At 51.7% G+C, this 15,941-nt stretch overlaps 1 protein-coding gene across 1 annotated transcript; it reads right to left on the bottom strand.

The window, feature by feature from the left end:
• Positions 1 to 12,379: 12,379 nt before the first annotated feature.
• LOC136570441 (olfactory receptor 14A16-like) lies at positions 12,380 to 13,276 on the bottom strand. Its single transcript, XM_066570912.1, has one exon. The coding sequence runs from the start codon at positions 13,274 to 13,276 to the stop codon at positions 12,380 to 12,382; it is 897 nt and encodes a 298-aa protein (XP_066427009.1).
• Positions 13,277 to 15,941: the final 2,665 nt, after the last annotated feature.

Here is a 15,941-nt window from a genome sequence, read left to right as displayed (position 1 = left end):
TTAAAGTTGACTCTCAAAAGGAAGAGCCCAAAAGACTGATGAACTGAATAAGAAAAGAGTTTGGTATCAGAACCATACCTTATCTTAAAGTGTTATAAGACAGTTCTGTGTTTAAAATAAGTTTGTAAAAAGTTAAAGACTGTTAATAAGTAATTCTGGTCAAGTTCCCCCAATTTAGTTCCAAAGACTCCAGGTTAATCCTCTACAGACCACTCCCCTAAGAGGAACCAAAATTAGTAAGGAACGGACCAAGAGAAGTTTAACCAGAGAAGCGGGGAGAAGGGACTCTAAAGAGCTTGGAAGCTTCTTCTTGGTAAAGTTCCCCAAGAGGCAAGGCCGGGTGGGCCGGTCGTGCCAGATGACCCATACCAGATTCTTGGGAAGAGCAGTAATGATGGCTCTAATTGCTGGTGGTGCTCTGGGGAGCCCAAGAGAGCCGTGCAGTGAGTGCTACCAACCCCTCTTTGAGGAGGAAGAAGTGAGCTCCTTGTCTAGAGTCCACACCAATTCTAACCCGAATTGTGTTAACCTCCCCCAATGTATTGGACAGTCCAGAATACCACCACTTTTAGGCAGCAACTCCTGGGAGAGTGCCCTGTAGGAGAAACCTGGTTGAATGTGATGCTACTGAAGCAAGCCTGGTACATCAGGTCAAAGAGAAAGAGACAGTAAAAGCAATAAGAGAACAAGACCATTTAGAGATACCCCGAGGTAAGAACCTATTCATAGATTCAGTGAAAAAAGTTAGCCACAAACTAAATTTAACTGATTGTCGAGTTTGTACCCAGATGACCGAAATTTGGCCATGGGAGAAGATTAATCTAAGGCTATTAGAAATCTGTAACTGGATACAGAATAACTCAGAATTTAGTATTAAGGGGTACAGTACACCAGTAAAAAGAATGGTCTGTAAATGGCATTTAGCAGTAAAGAACTCTGCTACCCAGCGGATCCCAAGAGATCCAAATAGATTTTGGTCTGTTGAAAGGAAAGAAAAGAACAAGTGTATCTACCATGAAGCATATGAATTTTATGAGTATACTGAAAAAGGGATAAACCCCTTTTGGGGAATGAAAGGCATTTCTAAATATTGGGAATGTCCAACAGAACCTAAGCATACATTTTGGGGGGGCCCCTAAACATCTGTTTTGGATCTGTGGTACTACAGCATACACTAAATTGCCAGGAGACTGGTCTGGCAGTTGCACCATTGGAATGATAAAACCAGCTTTCTTTTTATTACCCAAAGAATCTGGATCAAGTTTAAGAGTTCCTATATACGATGATTTAAGAAAAACCAAAGGGAGGAGGCAAAGTGCAATAGAAATTGGGGGAATCCAAAATTGTAAGAGCCAGGTTCGGATCCCAAGAAAAATTATCAAGACTTATGGCCCAGCCACCTGGGCTCAAGATGAGTCCTGGGGTTATTGGACCCTGATATCTATGTTAAACAGAATCATCAGGCTCCAGGCAGTATTTGAGATGAAGAGTGCAATCATTAGAAACATCTCAAATTAAATAAAAAAACTACCATATGTAAGTAACCAAGAACAGACTCCTACACTTGATTCCACTTGGTGGGATAACCTATGGACTTTCAAAGGAGATTGGTGGAAAAAGGTAGCTTTTTCACTGTGTGTACACTTGCTGGTTTGCTCTTTTTATCATGCTTACTTCTCTGCTTAATTAAAAATGGTAATATCTGCCATGCAGACAAACCTAGGGATCTCTGAAGAAATTAACCTGAAGAAACCAGAAAAGGTAAAGTTAAGTGACCATGATTACCAGAGTGCTCAAGAAATTTATAATCAATAAAAAACTTAAGGAAATTCTATGCTTCTTGCATAGAATTGCAAGTTGAAATTGCAAGTTTATGTGAGCTTAAGTTTAATCCTGATCAAAGAAAAAGAGGGGGGACTGTTATGAGTAGAAAAGTTGTCCATTTTTTTAAAAGGTTGCAGAGTTCACAAGTTAAAACAATTGCTACCAAGTTGTAGTTATAACTATTTGTTGTTAATAATTTCATGTTGTAATCCCTTGTTGTTAATAGTTTTCCTTTAATTACCTTGTTGATGGTTAAAACTCCCCTTTGTAGAGCATCACCCTGCTGCTTCCTGGAAGATGGCACTGGGACTGTGAGGAAGGGATGACATTGGGGTTGGCATGCAAATGAGAAAACCCCTCACCAAATCTAGCAGGAAAAATCATGAAAAACAATGAGCCACCATGGAATTAAGAGACTGAAGTGATGCCTAGACATGAGGAACAGAATCCAGTGTCCGCTAAGACCCTTTTTACCCCTCACCCTAACCAAAAAGATGTCAGCTACAAAGAAGATGTTGAATGTCAAACCAAAAAACCGGGAATCTCCTGGTGCTCTCATGAGGACAGAAGGCTCAGGTCTGCCTGCAGAGCAGCAGACAAAGCTGCACTCTTCCTCCTCCTCCATGCCATTCCTGGGAGCAGTGGTGGCGTGAGCGCGACCTGTTGGTTCTCCCCACCTGAGCTAATTTTTAATAGAGGCATTAAAAAGGAGAAAGATCTGCTCTATTTATTTCAGGAAGGTTCAGGCTGGAGCTGAGGAGAAAGCTAAGTCCCTCGCAGGGCAGAATGTTGGTGATGGAGGTGTGGCAGCGTGAGGCTGGGCCATGGCCAGGCTCTGTGTGCCAGGAGCCGGCAGCGCTGGGTGCAGGGAGCCCAGGGAGGGCACAGAAACGCTGGGTGAGAAATGCTGGGGGACAGCGAGATGGGCGAGTGCAGCTGGCCAGGGCAGAGGAGCAGCATGCCCAGGGGCACAGCCTGCAGGACAGGTGGCCAAGGGCTGGGCAGGGCTGGCAGGGCCACAGGCACCCAGGCCTTTGTGCCCTGGGCTCGGGCAGCGCCTCTGGAGGCCCCACAGGAGGAATTTTCCTGGCAGGGGCTGCACTTTGCTTCTCCCTCGGCCTCCCTGGGGAGGCTGGCAGGGGCTGCAGGTTGATGCCATTTGTCCTTGCTGCCCCTCACATCCCCCTGGCCCACCAAGAGCCCCGAGGCAGCCGTGAGGGACAGGCCCTGCTGGCCCAGGCTGGGCTCAGGCCTTGGCCTTTCTGCTTCCTGCAGCCAAGCCAGGCCTTGCTCGGCATTGCAGTTCCCTGCTCAGAGCCTTGGGCTCCCTGCAATCCTGGCCTCAAGGATCTGCTCTCACCAGGCCCTGGGCAGCCTTTGGCCCTCCCTGCCCTCACTGGGGCCCAGCCATGCTCCAAGGCACTCGGAGTTTTGCTGCTGACTCCTTGAGCAGCTTCTTCATCCTTCTCTCCGTGCCTGAGGCTCCTGGACGCAGCCCCAAATCCACCGTGGGGCTGATTAAAATACAGAAAGCCCTCAGGAGCTCTTTGTCTCCCTTCCATTGCCTTTCAGTCTCCAGGCCTTGTGCAGTGATTGGAGTCAGTTGGAGTTCTCTTCAGGAGGAAGATTCCAAAGTGCACCTCATGATTTTTGGTTTTAGACAAGAGAATATTTTTTTACTTTTCATTTCAGAGAAGAGGGGATGGAAGCATTCCCCAGGTGATCTTGATGCTGAATGTCTCCTTAGGAGGTCTGGGCAATGAGAAGAATGAGCCCCTTTTGGGCTGAGCCTGTTTGGACAACCTGCTACTCACCCCCAGCCTTAGCATGTCTGACATCACCCACCTGAGAGTGACATCCCTAAACATAAAAAAAATTTAAGCATTTTTCTTTATAAATAAAATTCAATTAATTAATAAAATCAGAATTGTATTATTCTGATAGTATTATTCAATTTTAATTACCTAATTTTTATATTTATATTAAAAAATCTATACACTTTTAGCAACCAAGAAAATTATTGGTCATTGGTTCTAAGTAACACAATTCCCTTCATTAATTCATTAAGCTCTATTGGGTATTTATTTCTTCCTCTTTATGGTAACTAATATTCTTTGTGGACGTTTTGCCATCATTTTTATCATCTTTTTTTTCGCATATGGTCAAGAGGAGGCACTTGGGGTCCCTGGAGCCATTTCTGGGGCACATTTGGGGCAGTTTTCAGTCTGAGGAGGGAATTCAGAGAGAACTTGAGGGTCTGGAGGACACTTGGGGGAGCCGGGTGGGCACTTGGACGGAGCACTGAGGGATTCTGAGGGCCAGTTCGGGGTCCGGGGCAGCACTTGGGGGTCCAGGAGGGCCCTTGGACGTCAGGGAGGGGAATTTGGGGCCCTTGGGGGGCTCGAACGGGGCTCTCTGGGGCGCGGGGGCTGATGGGAGTTGGTAGGCGCGGGTATCATACAGTTTAACGGGGCCGCAGAGCATCACGGGAGTTCGAGGCGCAGCTGCAATGGCTCTCCGAGAGTCGCGGGGCATGACGGGAGATGAAGTCCCGGCTGGAATAGCTCTTTCCTGCGACGCGGAGCATGATGGGAGCTGTAGTCCCGGAAGTGGCTCCAACGCTGCTGTTTGGGGGTCCGGGAAGGCTCTTGGGGGACACTTTTGCGTCCAAGCCGTGACTTGAGGTCCTCGGGGGAACTTAAACGGCTCGGGAATCCGTGGGGGGAGCTCGGGGAGCTCTAACCGGGCTCTTTAGGTTGCGGGAACGGCAGGAGTTTTAGGCGCGGGACTATGTTCTGAGGGGCTCTGGGGCCACGGGGGATGAGAGGAGATGAATTCCCAGAATGGGCTGTACCGGGTATCTGTGGGGTTGGGAGCACGCAGGGGGTCTGGGGATGCTTTTGGGGGGTCCCAAATGGGCGCTGAGGAGGCACTGAGGGATCCTTCAGGGTCTAGGGGACACTTATGGGACAGATGGGGGCGGATCCCGGGGTTCTGTGGAGCGTGGGGCATGACGGGCGTTGCAGTCCCAGATGCAATGGAGCTGTATCCGGCCGCGGGGCATGACGGGAGTTGTAGGCAAAAGGAAAATATGGCAGCCATCTAGGCACCGCCCCCAAGCCCCGATCTCTGGCGCTGATTGGCTGTGAGTGGTGATGGGCGGAAGTCTCGGCAAATGAGAGGCGGCGGAGGAGGGAACAGCCTATCCATTCCCTCCCAGTACAGCCCAGTTCATTCCCAGTACTACCCCAGTACAACCCCAGTAAAACCCCAGTGCCCCTCTGATCCCTTCCAATACACACCAGTCCCTCCCAAAACACCTGAGTCCATTCCCATTCCCTCCAGTTCCTCCCAATTTCATCCACAGGGTGCCCCAGTGTCTTCAGTCTTCCCCACAATGTTCCCAGTGTTCCCCAGTATGTCCCAGTCCTCCCCAGTGTTTCCAAGGACAGTTTAATTTCTCACGGTGGCCGTGGCAGCCAAACCCAGCAGTGGGGTCAGTGCAGTGCCCGTGGCCACAGCCCCTTGCAGTGGCCCAGTGCAGCTTGGGCTGATGATCCACCCTCACAGCTGGCCCAGGGCAGCTCTGCAGTGGCTTTGGTGGCACCTGGGGCTGGCACACACCTGAGCAGTGTGTCTGTTTGCAGTGGGGAAACTCAGGAGTTTCAGATTGCTTCAAAAAGCCCAAAAAGTGAAAACCCCTCTTAGGCTGAGTGCACAGCAGGTCCCAGGGCAGTGAGGACAGACAGGATGGGTCTGGGGAATGTGGAGCAAGGTTGTCCACACTGGGTCAGAGCTCCAGGCACAGCTTCTGTGAGCAGGCCAGAGCTCCTGAGGAGAGACCCTGGGTCAATATCAATCACAGAATGCTGCAATCATCTCTGCTCTAAAGAGAAATAAAATAAAATACATCCTTTAAAAAAAAAAAGTGTATTTCTTACAAGTTCTTTGAAATCTTTCTCCATCACTGGACTAGGAAAACTTTAATGAGCCTCTCAGGGCGTTGATGTTGTTTACATCAGACTCAGTCCCTGAGAGAGTGTTCAAAAAACTTCTCAGCAACTTCAACTCCAAAGTTTCTTGAAGTTTTAATGGGTCCCACCGAGGATCATGACTGAGCAAGTGTCCCCAGGTTCCAGTTAGAGCAGAACAGTGGAGGCAGTGATGACAGCTGTGGACAAACAAGGCCAAGGTGTCTCTGGTGCTGAGCAGAGCTGGATGTGTTTGAGGAATGCCAAGGACCAAGGCCTGAGCCCCAGGGCCTGGCCAGGCAGATCCTGTCCCTCCCTCCTTGCTCAGGGCTCTTGCCGGGATGGGCACTGGCATGTGGGCATGTGCAATGCCAAGGGCAGGAGCATGGGGCGGCCCCTGCCAGGCTGCTGAGCAGGGACAAGGAGGCCATGAGGCCCCAGGCCTGCAAGGGTCACTTGTCTCCTGCTCCTGCCTCAGGCCCAGGCCCAGCAGCCATGGCCAAAGTGCTGCCCAAGTTGGCTCTGGCAGGGCTGTCTTGCAGCTGCTGCCCATGCCTGTGCCCTGTGCAGCCCAGGCTGTCCTACGGTGTCCCTGCCCTGCGCCTCTGTCCCTGCAGGCTGTCGGCATCCCCCGGCTGCCCCACCTGGCTGGGCCCTTCCTTTGCTGGCAGCTCTGCCTCCTGCCTGCCTCTGCCTGCCCACACAAAGCCTGGGGCTGATACCAAAAGGGTTCATTCCATTTTTACCCTGCCTGGGAACTTTCAGCACAGGAACAAGGCATGCAGGGGCTGCTTTCCCTGCAAGGATGGTTGGAAGAGAAGAAGAAGACATCTGGCTCAAGGGTGCAGGGGTAGAGAAAACAAGGACTGAATCTGGGAACTTGGGGTGGGTTTTTATGGAATTGGGTAAGTTGTAATTCGTATTTAGCCACGGTGTATAAGCAACACACTGGTAGAATTACATGTCCTCATAAGGTTAGGAGTTATTCCATGTTGGACCTTAGGCCTGAATAAATGATACCCTCTGAAACACCAAATTAGTGTTCAGGAGCCTTATTCTGATATTTTGGACATTTGCTGACAGCAGAGGCTGACAGAACCAAGGAGTCAGCTGTGACACTGTGGAACCCCATGGAACAAAGGGTCCATTGTGATGCAGTGGAACCCCCTGGAACCAAAAGTCCAGTGTATCAGAGCAAGGCCTCATGGAACTAAGGAGAGCATTGCTGACAGTGTGAAAGCTCCTGGAACCAAAAGTCCATTGTGACACAGCAAGGCCTCCTGGAACCAATGGTCCATTGGGACACTGCAGAACCTTCTGGAATCAAGGTGATCATGTTATGCTCTGGAACCTCATGGAACAAAGGATCCATGGTGACACTGCAGTGCTCAGACCATTGTTGACAGTGTGAAAGCTCCTGGAACCAAAAGTCCATTGTGACACAGCACGGCCTCCTGGAACCAAGGGTCCCTTGTGGCTCTGTGGGCCTTCCCAGAACCAAGGAGACCATTTGGACACTGTGGGGCCTCATGGAACCACCTGGCACTGTGACACAGCGGGGCCACATGGAGCCAAGGGGCTACTGAGACAGAGGAACCTCATGGAACCAAAGGTCCATTCTTACACTGAGGGTCCCTGTGGAACCAATGGGACCATGGTGACACCGTGGTGCTCCATGGAACCAAGGGGCCATTCTGATTCTGCTTTGCCTCATGGAGGCAAGGGGCCACCAGGACACTGTAGGGCCTCGTAGAACTAAGGCAGCCTTGTGACACTGTGGGGCCCTTGGAACCAAGGGTCCATTGGGAGATTGCAGGGCCTCATGGAACCATGGAGACCATTATGGCTCTTCAGAACCCCTTGGAACCAAGGGGCCATTGTGACACTGCAGGGCCTCGTGGAATCAAGGGGACCAAAGTGACACTGTGGGGCTCCATGGGACAAAGGGGCCATTCTGACACTGTGGAACCAAGGAGACCATTGCTCTGCTACAGGACATCATGGAACCAAGGGGGCCATTGTGACACAGCAAAGCCTCATGGAAGCAGGGCCACAGTAGTGACACTGTGGGGCTCCATGGGACCAAGGGGGCATTCTTAAAGTGCAGGACCAAGGAGACCACTGTGACACTCTGGGGCATCATGGAATCAAAATCCATTTTGACACAGAAGGGTCTCATGGAACCATGGAGGCCATTTTCACACTTTGAGGCCTTGTGAAACCAAGGGGCCATTGTGGCACTTTGTGTCCCCATGGAACCAAGGAGTCCATTGTGACACTATGAGGCCCTGTTGGGCCAAATGGCATTTGTGACACTGAGTGGCACCATGGAACCAAGGGACCATTGTGACACTACAGGGCCCCATGGAACTAAGGATTCATGGAACAGTGTGGGACTCATGGAACCAAAGGTCCATTGTGACATTGCAGGGCCTCATGGAACTAAGGGGGGACAATTCTGACGCTGTGGGGCCCAGTGGAAGCAAGGGGCCAGTGTGACACCGCTGGGACTCATGCAGCCAAGGGGCCGCTGGGATCCTGAGGAGCTCAAAAGAACCAAGGGGCCATTGTGACACTCTGCAGCTGTGGAGACTCTGAGAGGCATTCCCTGGGTTAGGGAGACACAGGAAGCTTCCCTCAAAAGCTGTTTGACCCCATTGGCTCCTTCCCCTTGTTCTGTGTCTCTCAGGCACTCCCTCTTCATTCCCCTATTGGCCCCATCTTTGTACTGCCCCCATGGCACTGATCAGCCCCTTCCTCTGGAGAGACAGGAACCTGGATTCCCCCCAGGAGTCCTGCCTTGTGACCCTGAACATCTCACTGCACGGCTGAATCAAACATCTGTGGGTACCATGCAAAGGCCCTTTGTGCTTCCCTACCCTGGGCTTTATTAGCAGCTATTCCAACTGCAACAATGGTCCCTTATGGCAGTGTGGATCCAAGGACACCATGGTGACACTGTGGGACCTCATGGATCCAAGGGGCGATTGTGACACTGAAGAACTTCATGGAACCCAGGGTCCATTGGGACACAGCAGGGCCTCATTGGAACACAGGAACCATTGCTGACAGTACAGAAACTCATGGAACCAAGGGGCCGTGGTGACACAGCAGGGCCACATGGAACCCAGGAGACCAGTGACATTTAGGGACCTCATGGAACCAGGGTCCATTATGACACTGCAGAAACAAGGAGACCATTGTTGATGCTATGGAAGCTCACGGAACCAAGCAGCCATTGTGACACTCCAGGGCCTCATTGAACCAGGCAGACCATTGTGACACCACAGAACCTCATGGCACTGAGGGTTTATTGTGACACAGCAGGGCCCATGAAGCCGATTGTACATTGTGACAATGTGGAACCAAGGAGACCATTGTGACATCATGAAACCTCATGGAGCCAAGGAGACCATTGTGACATCATGGAACCTCGTGGAACCAAGGGTCCATTGTTACAGTCCAGAACCAAGGAGACCATTGTGACAGTACAGAACCTCACAGGACCAAGATTCCATTGTTATGCAGTGGGGCTTCATGGAACCAAGCAACCACTGTGACACAGCAGGGCCACATGGAACCAAGGGTCCATGGAGATACTGCAGATCCAAGGAGACCATGGTGATGCTGTGGAACCTCATGGAACCAAGGGGCAATTGTGACACTCTGGGGCCCCATGGAACCAAATATTCATGGCGACACAGCGGGGCTGCTTGTGACCAATTGTCCATTGTGACACTGCAGATCCAAGAGACCAGGGTGACACTGTGGCAGTTGATGGAACCAAGGGGCTGTTGTGACACACCAAGGCCTCGTGGAACCAAGGAGAGCATTGTGGCAGGGCAGAACCAAGGAGGCCATTTTGACAGTACGGAACCCAATGGAACCAAGGGTCCATTGTTCTACAGCAGGGCCTCATGGAACCAAGGAGCCATTGTGAAACTGTGGGGCATAATGGAGCCAAGGACACCACGGATACTGAAATCCACTGGATAGAAACTTCTGAAGAGAGTTTGGAGTATTTGAAAGCAGGTATTCTTTATTACAGCATGGTGGTCACTTGGGCCATCCTTCCTCCATTCAAATGCACTGAGCATTGAATGAACAGAGTTTTTATCACACACACTGATTACGTATCCATTAGCTATCCCCATGTCTTTGAATTTATTTGACATAATCGCACCCCTTATGACAAATCCTTTTATGATTCTTTGGGTTTTGTCTTCAACATCCAGTGTCCTTTTTAGGTGGCTGTTCCTTGACCCCTCCTTTTGAGTAAGGGCAATATTATTGTTCTGCATAACTTCTGTTTTGTCAGCCTTGCAGAGCTGAGCTGGCATCCTGCTTGCATTTTGTGTGGCTTCTGTTTGCCAGTGGCACATCCTCAATCAGTTTCTCCAAGGCTGTGCTGTTCTGTTCTACTGTCCTTGACAAGAGTAAATGTTGTTCTGTTCTCCTGTCCTTGTCTCAGTGCTCGCCCCACATGAGGCATCTACAATCCCCCCAACTGATGGGCCTGGGGTGGGCAAGTGTTCCTGGGGAACAGGGATGGGACAGCTGGGCTGGACTGACCCAAGGGATGTTCCACTCCATGTCACACCATGATCAGCAATCACCTGAGACAAGCAGAGGGGCAAGCGGGGTAGGGAATAATTTATTTTTAAGACATTTTTCTTTCAAAACAGCACCAACACATACAGAATCTTCTCCTGCCACAAGGTGGTCAAACATTTTCTGCTGATAGGAGATTTCCTAAGGATTTGCTTTTCTTCTGTTAGTGGGTCTTGCTGTGCCTTTTTTTTGGTTGAGTTTGGAGGTTTTTATCATTGGATTTGGGTTTTTCCCTATTGAACTGCCTTTCTTCTGATGCATGAGTTTTTTCTGTCCTTTCTTGTGGCTCGCTTGGCACCTGACAGCAAGATAAATTTACCCAACTCTGTCATCTTGCCCAATTATGTATTGCAGTCACCATTAACTAGATGAGTTCAGTCACAGACTCCCTGCAATTTGGCAGCATCCACAAAGGAATTGAAAGTACATTTCATGCCATTGTAGAGACAATAGAAATATTCCACAGTGGTGGTCAAGGGCTGGTCACTGAGGGATGTCACCCGGGCGTGGCTGCCAAGAGGAGTCTGTACCATGGTTGACATTTGACCCTCATTGTTCAGCCAAATTCCCACCCAGCCCATGTTCCACTCCTTCAGCCCAGCTCTCTCCAGTCTGGCTCTGAGGAGACCACAGCAGACCCTGTCCCAGGCCTGGCTGAAGTCTGGGCACACAACATCCTCTTCTTTTCTCTCCCACGTGGGTTCTGCAGTCCCTGCCCTGTCCTGCCAGTGCCTGGAATGGCTGCAGGAGGATTTGCCACATCCCCTTCCCTGCTGATCCTGACCAGGCTGTGGCTCTCCCAGTCCCCTCCCTGCCCTGTTTGCAGACTGGTTCCATGTCTGCCCTTCCCAAGTGCCCAGGACCCTCTGGGATGGCTCTGGCCTTTCCAAGGGGTTTGAGAGAGGTCCCACAGTGACACTGCCCAGCCTTCTCAACAGCCCTGACACCAAAATGCTCTTCCAGAGGAGTGCCCAGGACACAGCCCTGTCCAGCTGTCGCAGTCCTGAGGGCCAGTTTAGATGGGTGACTCTGGTGTGTAATTCCCCCACTCACAGCTGTCCTGAGCACTTTTCTCAGTGCCTCTCTAAGCCCATCCTTTCTGCTCCACAGGCTGTATGTCAGAGGATTCAGCAGGGGGGAGGACTGTGTTTAAAAAATGCTCTGTCAGAATGTCTCAGGAGACACAACGGATCTGGGCACCGGTGACACTGAAAATCATGAGGATGCCCCGGAAAACTGAGGCACTGCAAAGTAAAAGGAGGAGGTAGAGAAAACCTTCCCCTGCCATCAGCCCTGGCACAAGCTGCAGAGCCCCAGGAAGGTTCAGCACAGACCATTCAGCATCTGATGGGCACTGGCCACCCACAAGCAAAACCTGACCCAGACCTGAGTGTCTTGTAGGTGACACTGGGACCCTGATCTGATCCCACTGAGCCTTGGGAGAACAATGAGCCTCTTTAGAGTCCATCCCTTGGCATGTTCTTGAGAGAGACTGTGGCAGAAGCCTTCAGGCACTGGGCTGAGGAGATCCCTTTGCTGATGGCAGTGCTGGGGTGGAGGTCAGATCTCTCACAAAAGCCCTCATTGCTCCCCCTGCTTCCAGAGCACTCAGACCTCAGAGAACAAGGGCTCCAAAGGAGAGTGTGGAGGAGCCAAGAGCAGCTCTGAAAAGATCACGTGCCGGTGCTCCCTGTCTGTGCTGCTGTGCTGCAAAGCATCACAGCTTTTACAAAAGTCTCAGTGGAAGGGTAGCAGAAAAAGCATTTGAAGCAGGGTCTTTTATTTTGTTTAAAAACCACAGAGCACAATTCCCAATTTAAAAAATCTGTGAGTCAAATTCAAGAGGAAAACACTTAAATAGAAGAGGGATGAATAATAAAGTTATGTTGTGATCATGATGATCACAAGAAAACCAAAACTATCCACCCAGAACACTATCAATATATGAAAACCTAGACTGAGTCTGTAATGAGTTATATTCTAAATGTTATGCTGTACAAAAGGGGTCCTTCATTCCTTCTGAAAAGCATCCAGTCATCATTTTTCTCATGCCATCCTTGAGCTCCTGGTTCCTCAGGCTGCAGATGAGGGGGCTTCAGGTTGGCAAAAATGGCAGTGCTGAGAAACAGGGAGAGCACAGCCAGGTGAGGGAGGCAGGTGGAAAAGGCTTTGTGCTGTCCCTGCTCAGAGGGGATCCTCAGCACAGCCCTGAAGATCTGCACATAGGAGAAAACCATGAACACAAAACAACCAAATAAGAGAAAAGCACTAACTACAATGAGCCCAAGTTCCCTGAGGTAGGATTTGTAGCAGGAGAGCCTGAGGATCTGGGGGATATCACAGAAGAACTGGCCCAGGGCATTGCCATGGCACAGAGGCACGGAAAATGTATTGGCTGTGTGCAGCAGAGCATTGAGAAAGGCACTGGCCCAGGCAGCTGCTGCCATGTGGGCACAAGCTCTGCTGCCCAGCAGGGTCCCGTAGTGCAGGGGTTTGCAGATGGACACGTAGCGGTCGTAGCACATGATGGTCAGGAGGGAAAACTCTGCTGAAATGAAAAAGACAAACAGAAAGAGCTGTGCAGCACATGCTGAGTAGGAGATGGTGCTGGTGTCCCAGAGGGAATTGTGCATGGCTTTGGGGACAGTGGTGCAGATGGAGCCCAGGTCGCTGAGGGCCAGGTTGAGCAGGAAGAAGAACATGGGCGTGTGCAGGTGGTGGCCGCAGGCTATGGCGCTGATGATGAGGCCGTTGCCCAGGAGGGCAGCCAGGGAGATGCCCAGCAAGAGGCAGAAGTGCAGGAGCTGCAGCTGCCGCGTGTTTGCCAATGCCAGCAGGAAGAAGTGCCTGATGGAGCTGCTCTTGGACATTTGCAGCCTCATGTATGGTTACTTATAGAGGATTAACACCTGTCGAGGAAGAAAATGGCAGTGCCAGATTGGACATTTCTTCACTCTGGGAATCATGGACTGTGGAATGAAGACTTGAATAACTGGACCAATTTTTTGAATCAATCCTATGTGTTTTATTTGGAATCCCCTCAAAATTACTTCTCTTCCTGGGAGAGAATTTTCCTTAACTTTATTTGAGTTTGGCCTTGTGCTGCTGAGTTCCGGCCTCATGCTCAGCATTGCTCTCAGCCTGAGCACTGTGGAGCTCAGAGGGAAAACGGAGCTCCCAGTGCCGCAGTGCAGTCAGGCTTGCTGGAACCACATAGGTTCCCTTTGTTAATTTTTCCTCTCTCTATTTAAGCATGATCACCCTTAAAATGTGCTTGAAAAATAAAGTGGACTTTGTGAATTCTCCAGTTAAAAAATTATTTTCTCCAAACTCTTCACTCATTCCCTGTGCAGCTGGACAGGATAGGATACCAAGGGTTGGTCTGGCTCTCTGCTGCCTGGAGTTGTGCCTACTGGGAGCTGTTTCTCTCTATCCAAGCCTTGTCCCTGCCAGCACTGCCAGAGCACAGCCCAGCCCTGGGGGCTCAGCTCTGCCCTGCAGACCCCTCCCAGCACAGGGCACTGCCCAGGGGCATCTCCCTGGCAGCAGGGCCTTAAGGGCAGGCCAGACAAACAGAGATGCTGCAAGCCAAGGTGCTGCTGCTGCTGTCTGTAGGGAGAGGAGGCTGAGGAGGCACTTTCTGAGGGAGATCTGAGGCCCATCTGCTGATGCCCAGGCTGACAGTGCAGGAGGCTCAGGGACACAGCCAAAGCTGACAGCCCCTTTCCCTTCCCTTTAGGAGAAAGCTGAGAGCAGCCCTGGCCATGCAGCACCATCTCCAGAGCAGGAGGAATCTGCCCTGATGGGGGCGGCTCCTTGCACCTGGAACTTCTCCCCTGCAGCGTCCATGGGGAGCTGCCAGGCAGGCTGAGAGCTGCCCCTGGCAGGTGGCACATGCCCTGGGCTGGCCAAGAGCCCTGAGGGCTGCAGGAGCTGCTCTGCAGGACAGCCCTGGGCAGCCCTGGCTGCAGCCCCAGCTTCAGCCCCTGCAGCCATCCCTGGCAGCAGGAGCCGTCCTGCCCTGTCCCTCTGACGGTGCCCAGGGCAGCCCCGCTCTGCAGCACATCCTCCTCCTCCTGCTCCTCCTGCTCCTCCTGTGCCACAGAGAAACTGGGAGAGTCCTCCTGACACATCCCCCATGCTCTGGGGTCTGCTGGCTTCAGGAGATCTCTCCAGGAGCACAGGGGACATTGCCCTGCACCCACACACTCACCATGCACAGGGCTGTGAAGAACTTTCCCCAAGTGAAGTCTCAGCTCAATGTCTTCCCAATCCTGATTGCCTTCAGCCTGTCTCTGCCTGGCTCCTGTGCCCTCAGTGCCTGCAGGCAGAGCCCTCAGCCCTGCTGGGCTGGGAGAGGAGCTGGCCCTGGGAAGAGCTGTTCCTTTAAAGCTCAGCAGCACAGACACAGCACAAGGACTTTAATGAGCCTCTTGGGGATTTGGTGTTGTTTACATCAGACTCAGTCCCTGAGAGAGTGATCAAAAACTTCTCAAGAACTCAAAGTTAAATTGAAACACTGAAGTTTCTTGAAGTTTTAATAGGTCCCATAGAGGAACACCACTGGGAAAGTGTCCCCAGGTTCCAGTTAGAGCAGAACACTGCAGGCAGTGCTGGCAGCTGGGGACAAACAAGGCCGAGGTGTCTCTGGTGCTGAGCAAAGCTGGATGTGTTTGAGGAATGCCAAGGGCCAAGGCCTGAGCCCCAGGGCCTGGCCAGGCAGATCCTGTCCCTCCCTCCTTGCTCAGGGCTCTTGCCGGGATGGGCACTGGCATGTGGGGATGTGCAATGCCAAGGGCAGGAGCATGGGGCGGCCCCTGCCAGGCTGCTGAGCAGGGACAAGGAGGCCATGAGGCCCCAGGCCTGCAAGGGTCACTTGTCTCCTGCTCCTGCCTCAGGCCCAGGCCCAGCAGCCATGGCCAAAGTGCTGCCCAAGCTGGCTCTGGCAGGGCTGTCTTGCAGCTGCTGCACAGCCCTGGTGCTTCTGAGGCAGATGAGATGTGACCACCAGAGGCCAAGGCCAGCCAAAGCTGACAGGTTTTTCTCTGAGAGATACGCTTGCATACAGCAAGGTTTTAGGGCGGAGTACCAATTTTGTCCATGGGCGTCTGAAAAGAGAGACAGTTCTTTCCATAGGAAGGAAAGCATGGAGCCCCAGTGTTTCATGGGCAGATGAGAGGCAGCCCTTGACATTCTGAGATCAGCCAGACCCGTCAGGTCACTCCTAGGAGGCCAAATCAGCCAGATGTGTTCCATGTTTCTCTCATTCCATGGTCCCCCACAATGTCCCAGTGGTTCCCTTGATTCCACGAGCCCCTGAGGTGTCACAAGGGCCCCGTGTTACACGAGGCCCTGAAGTGTCCTAATGGTCTCCATGGTTCCACGAGGCCCCACAGAGCCATGGTGGTCTCTTGGTTCCATGAAGCCCCACGGTGTCACCATGGTATCCCAGAGTGTCACAATGGTCTCCATGGTTCCACCTGGTCCTCACAGTGTCACTGGGGTCTCCATAGGAAGGAAACAACCGAGCCCCAG

The sequence above is a fragment of the Molothrus aeneus genome, unplaced genomic scaffold (genome assembly GCF_037042795.1).
Source record: "Molothrus aeneus isolate 106 unplaced genomic scaffold, BPBGC_Maene_1.0 scaffold_34, whole genome shotgun sequence".
Classification (NCBI taxonomy): domain Eukaryota; kingdom Metazoa; phylum Chordata; class Aves; order Passeriformes; family Icteridae; genus Molothrus; species Molothrus aeneus.
The sequence above is the reverse complement of the archived record's forward strand: the minus strand, read 5'-3'. Positions and strand labels throughout refer to the sequence as shown.

Bases quoted from the DNA above. Each gene is read 5' to 3' on its own strand.
- LOC136570441 (XM_066570912.1), bottom strand. From the start codon at position 13,276: ATGTCCAAGAGCAGCTCCATCAGGCACTTCTTCCTGCTGGCATTGGCA.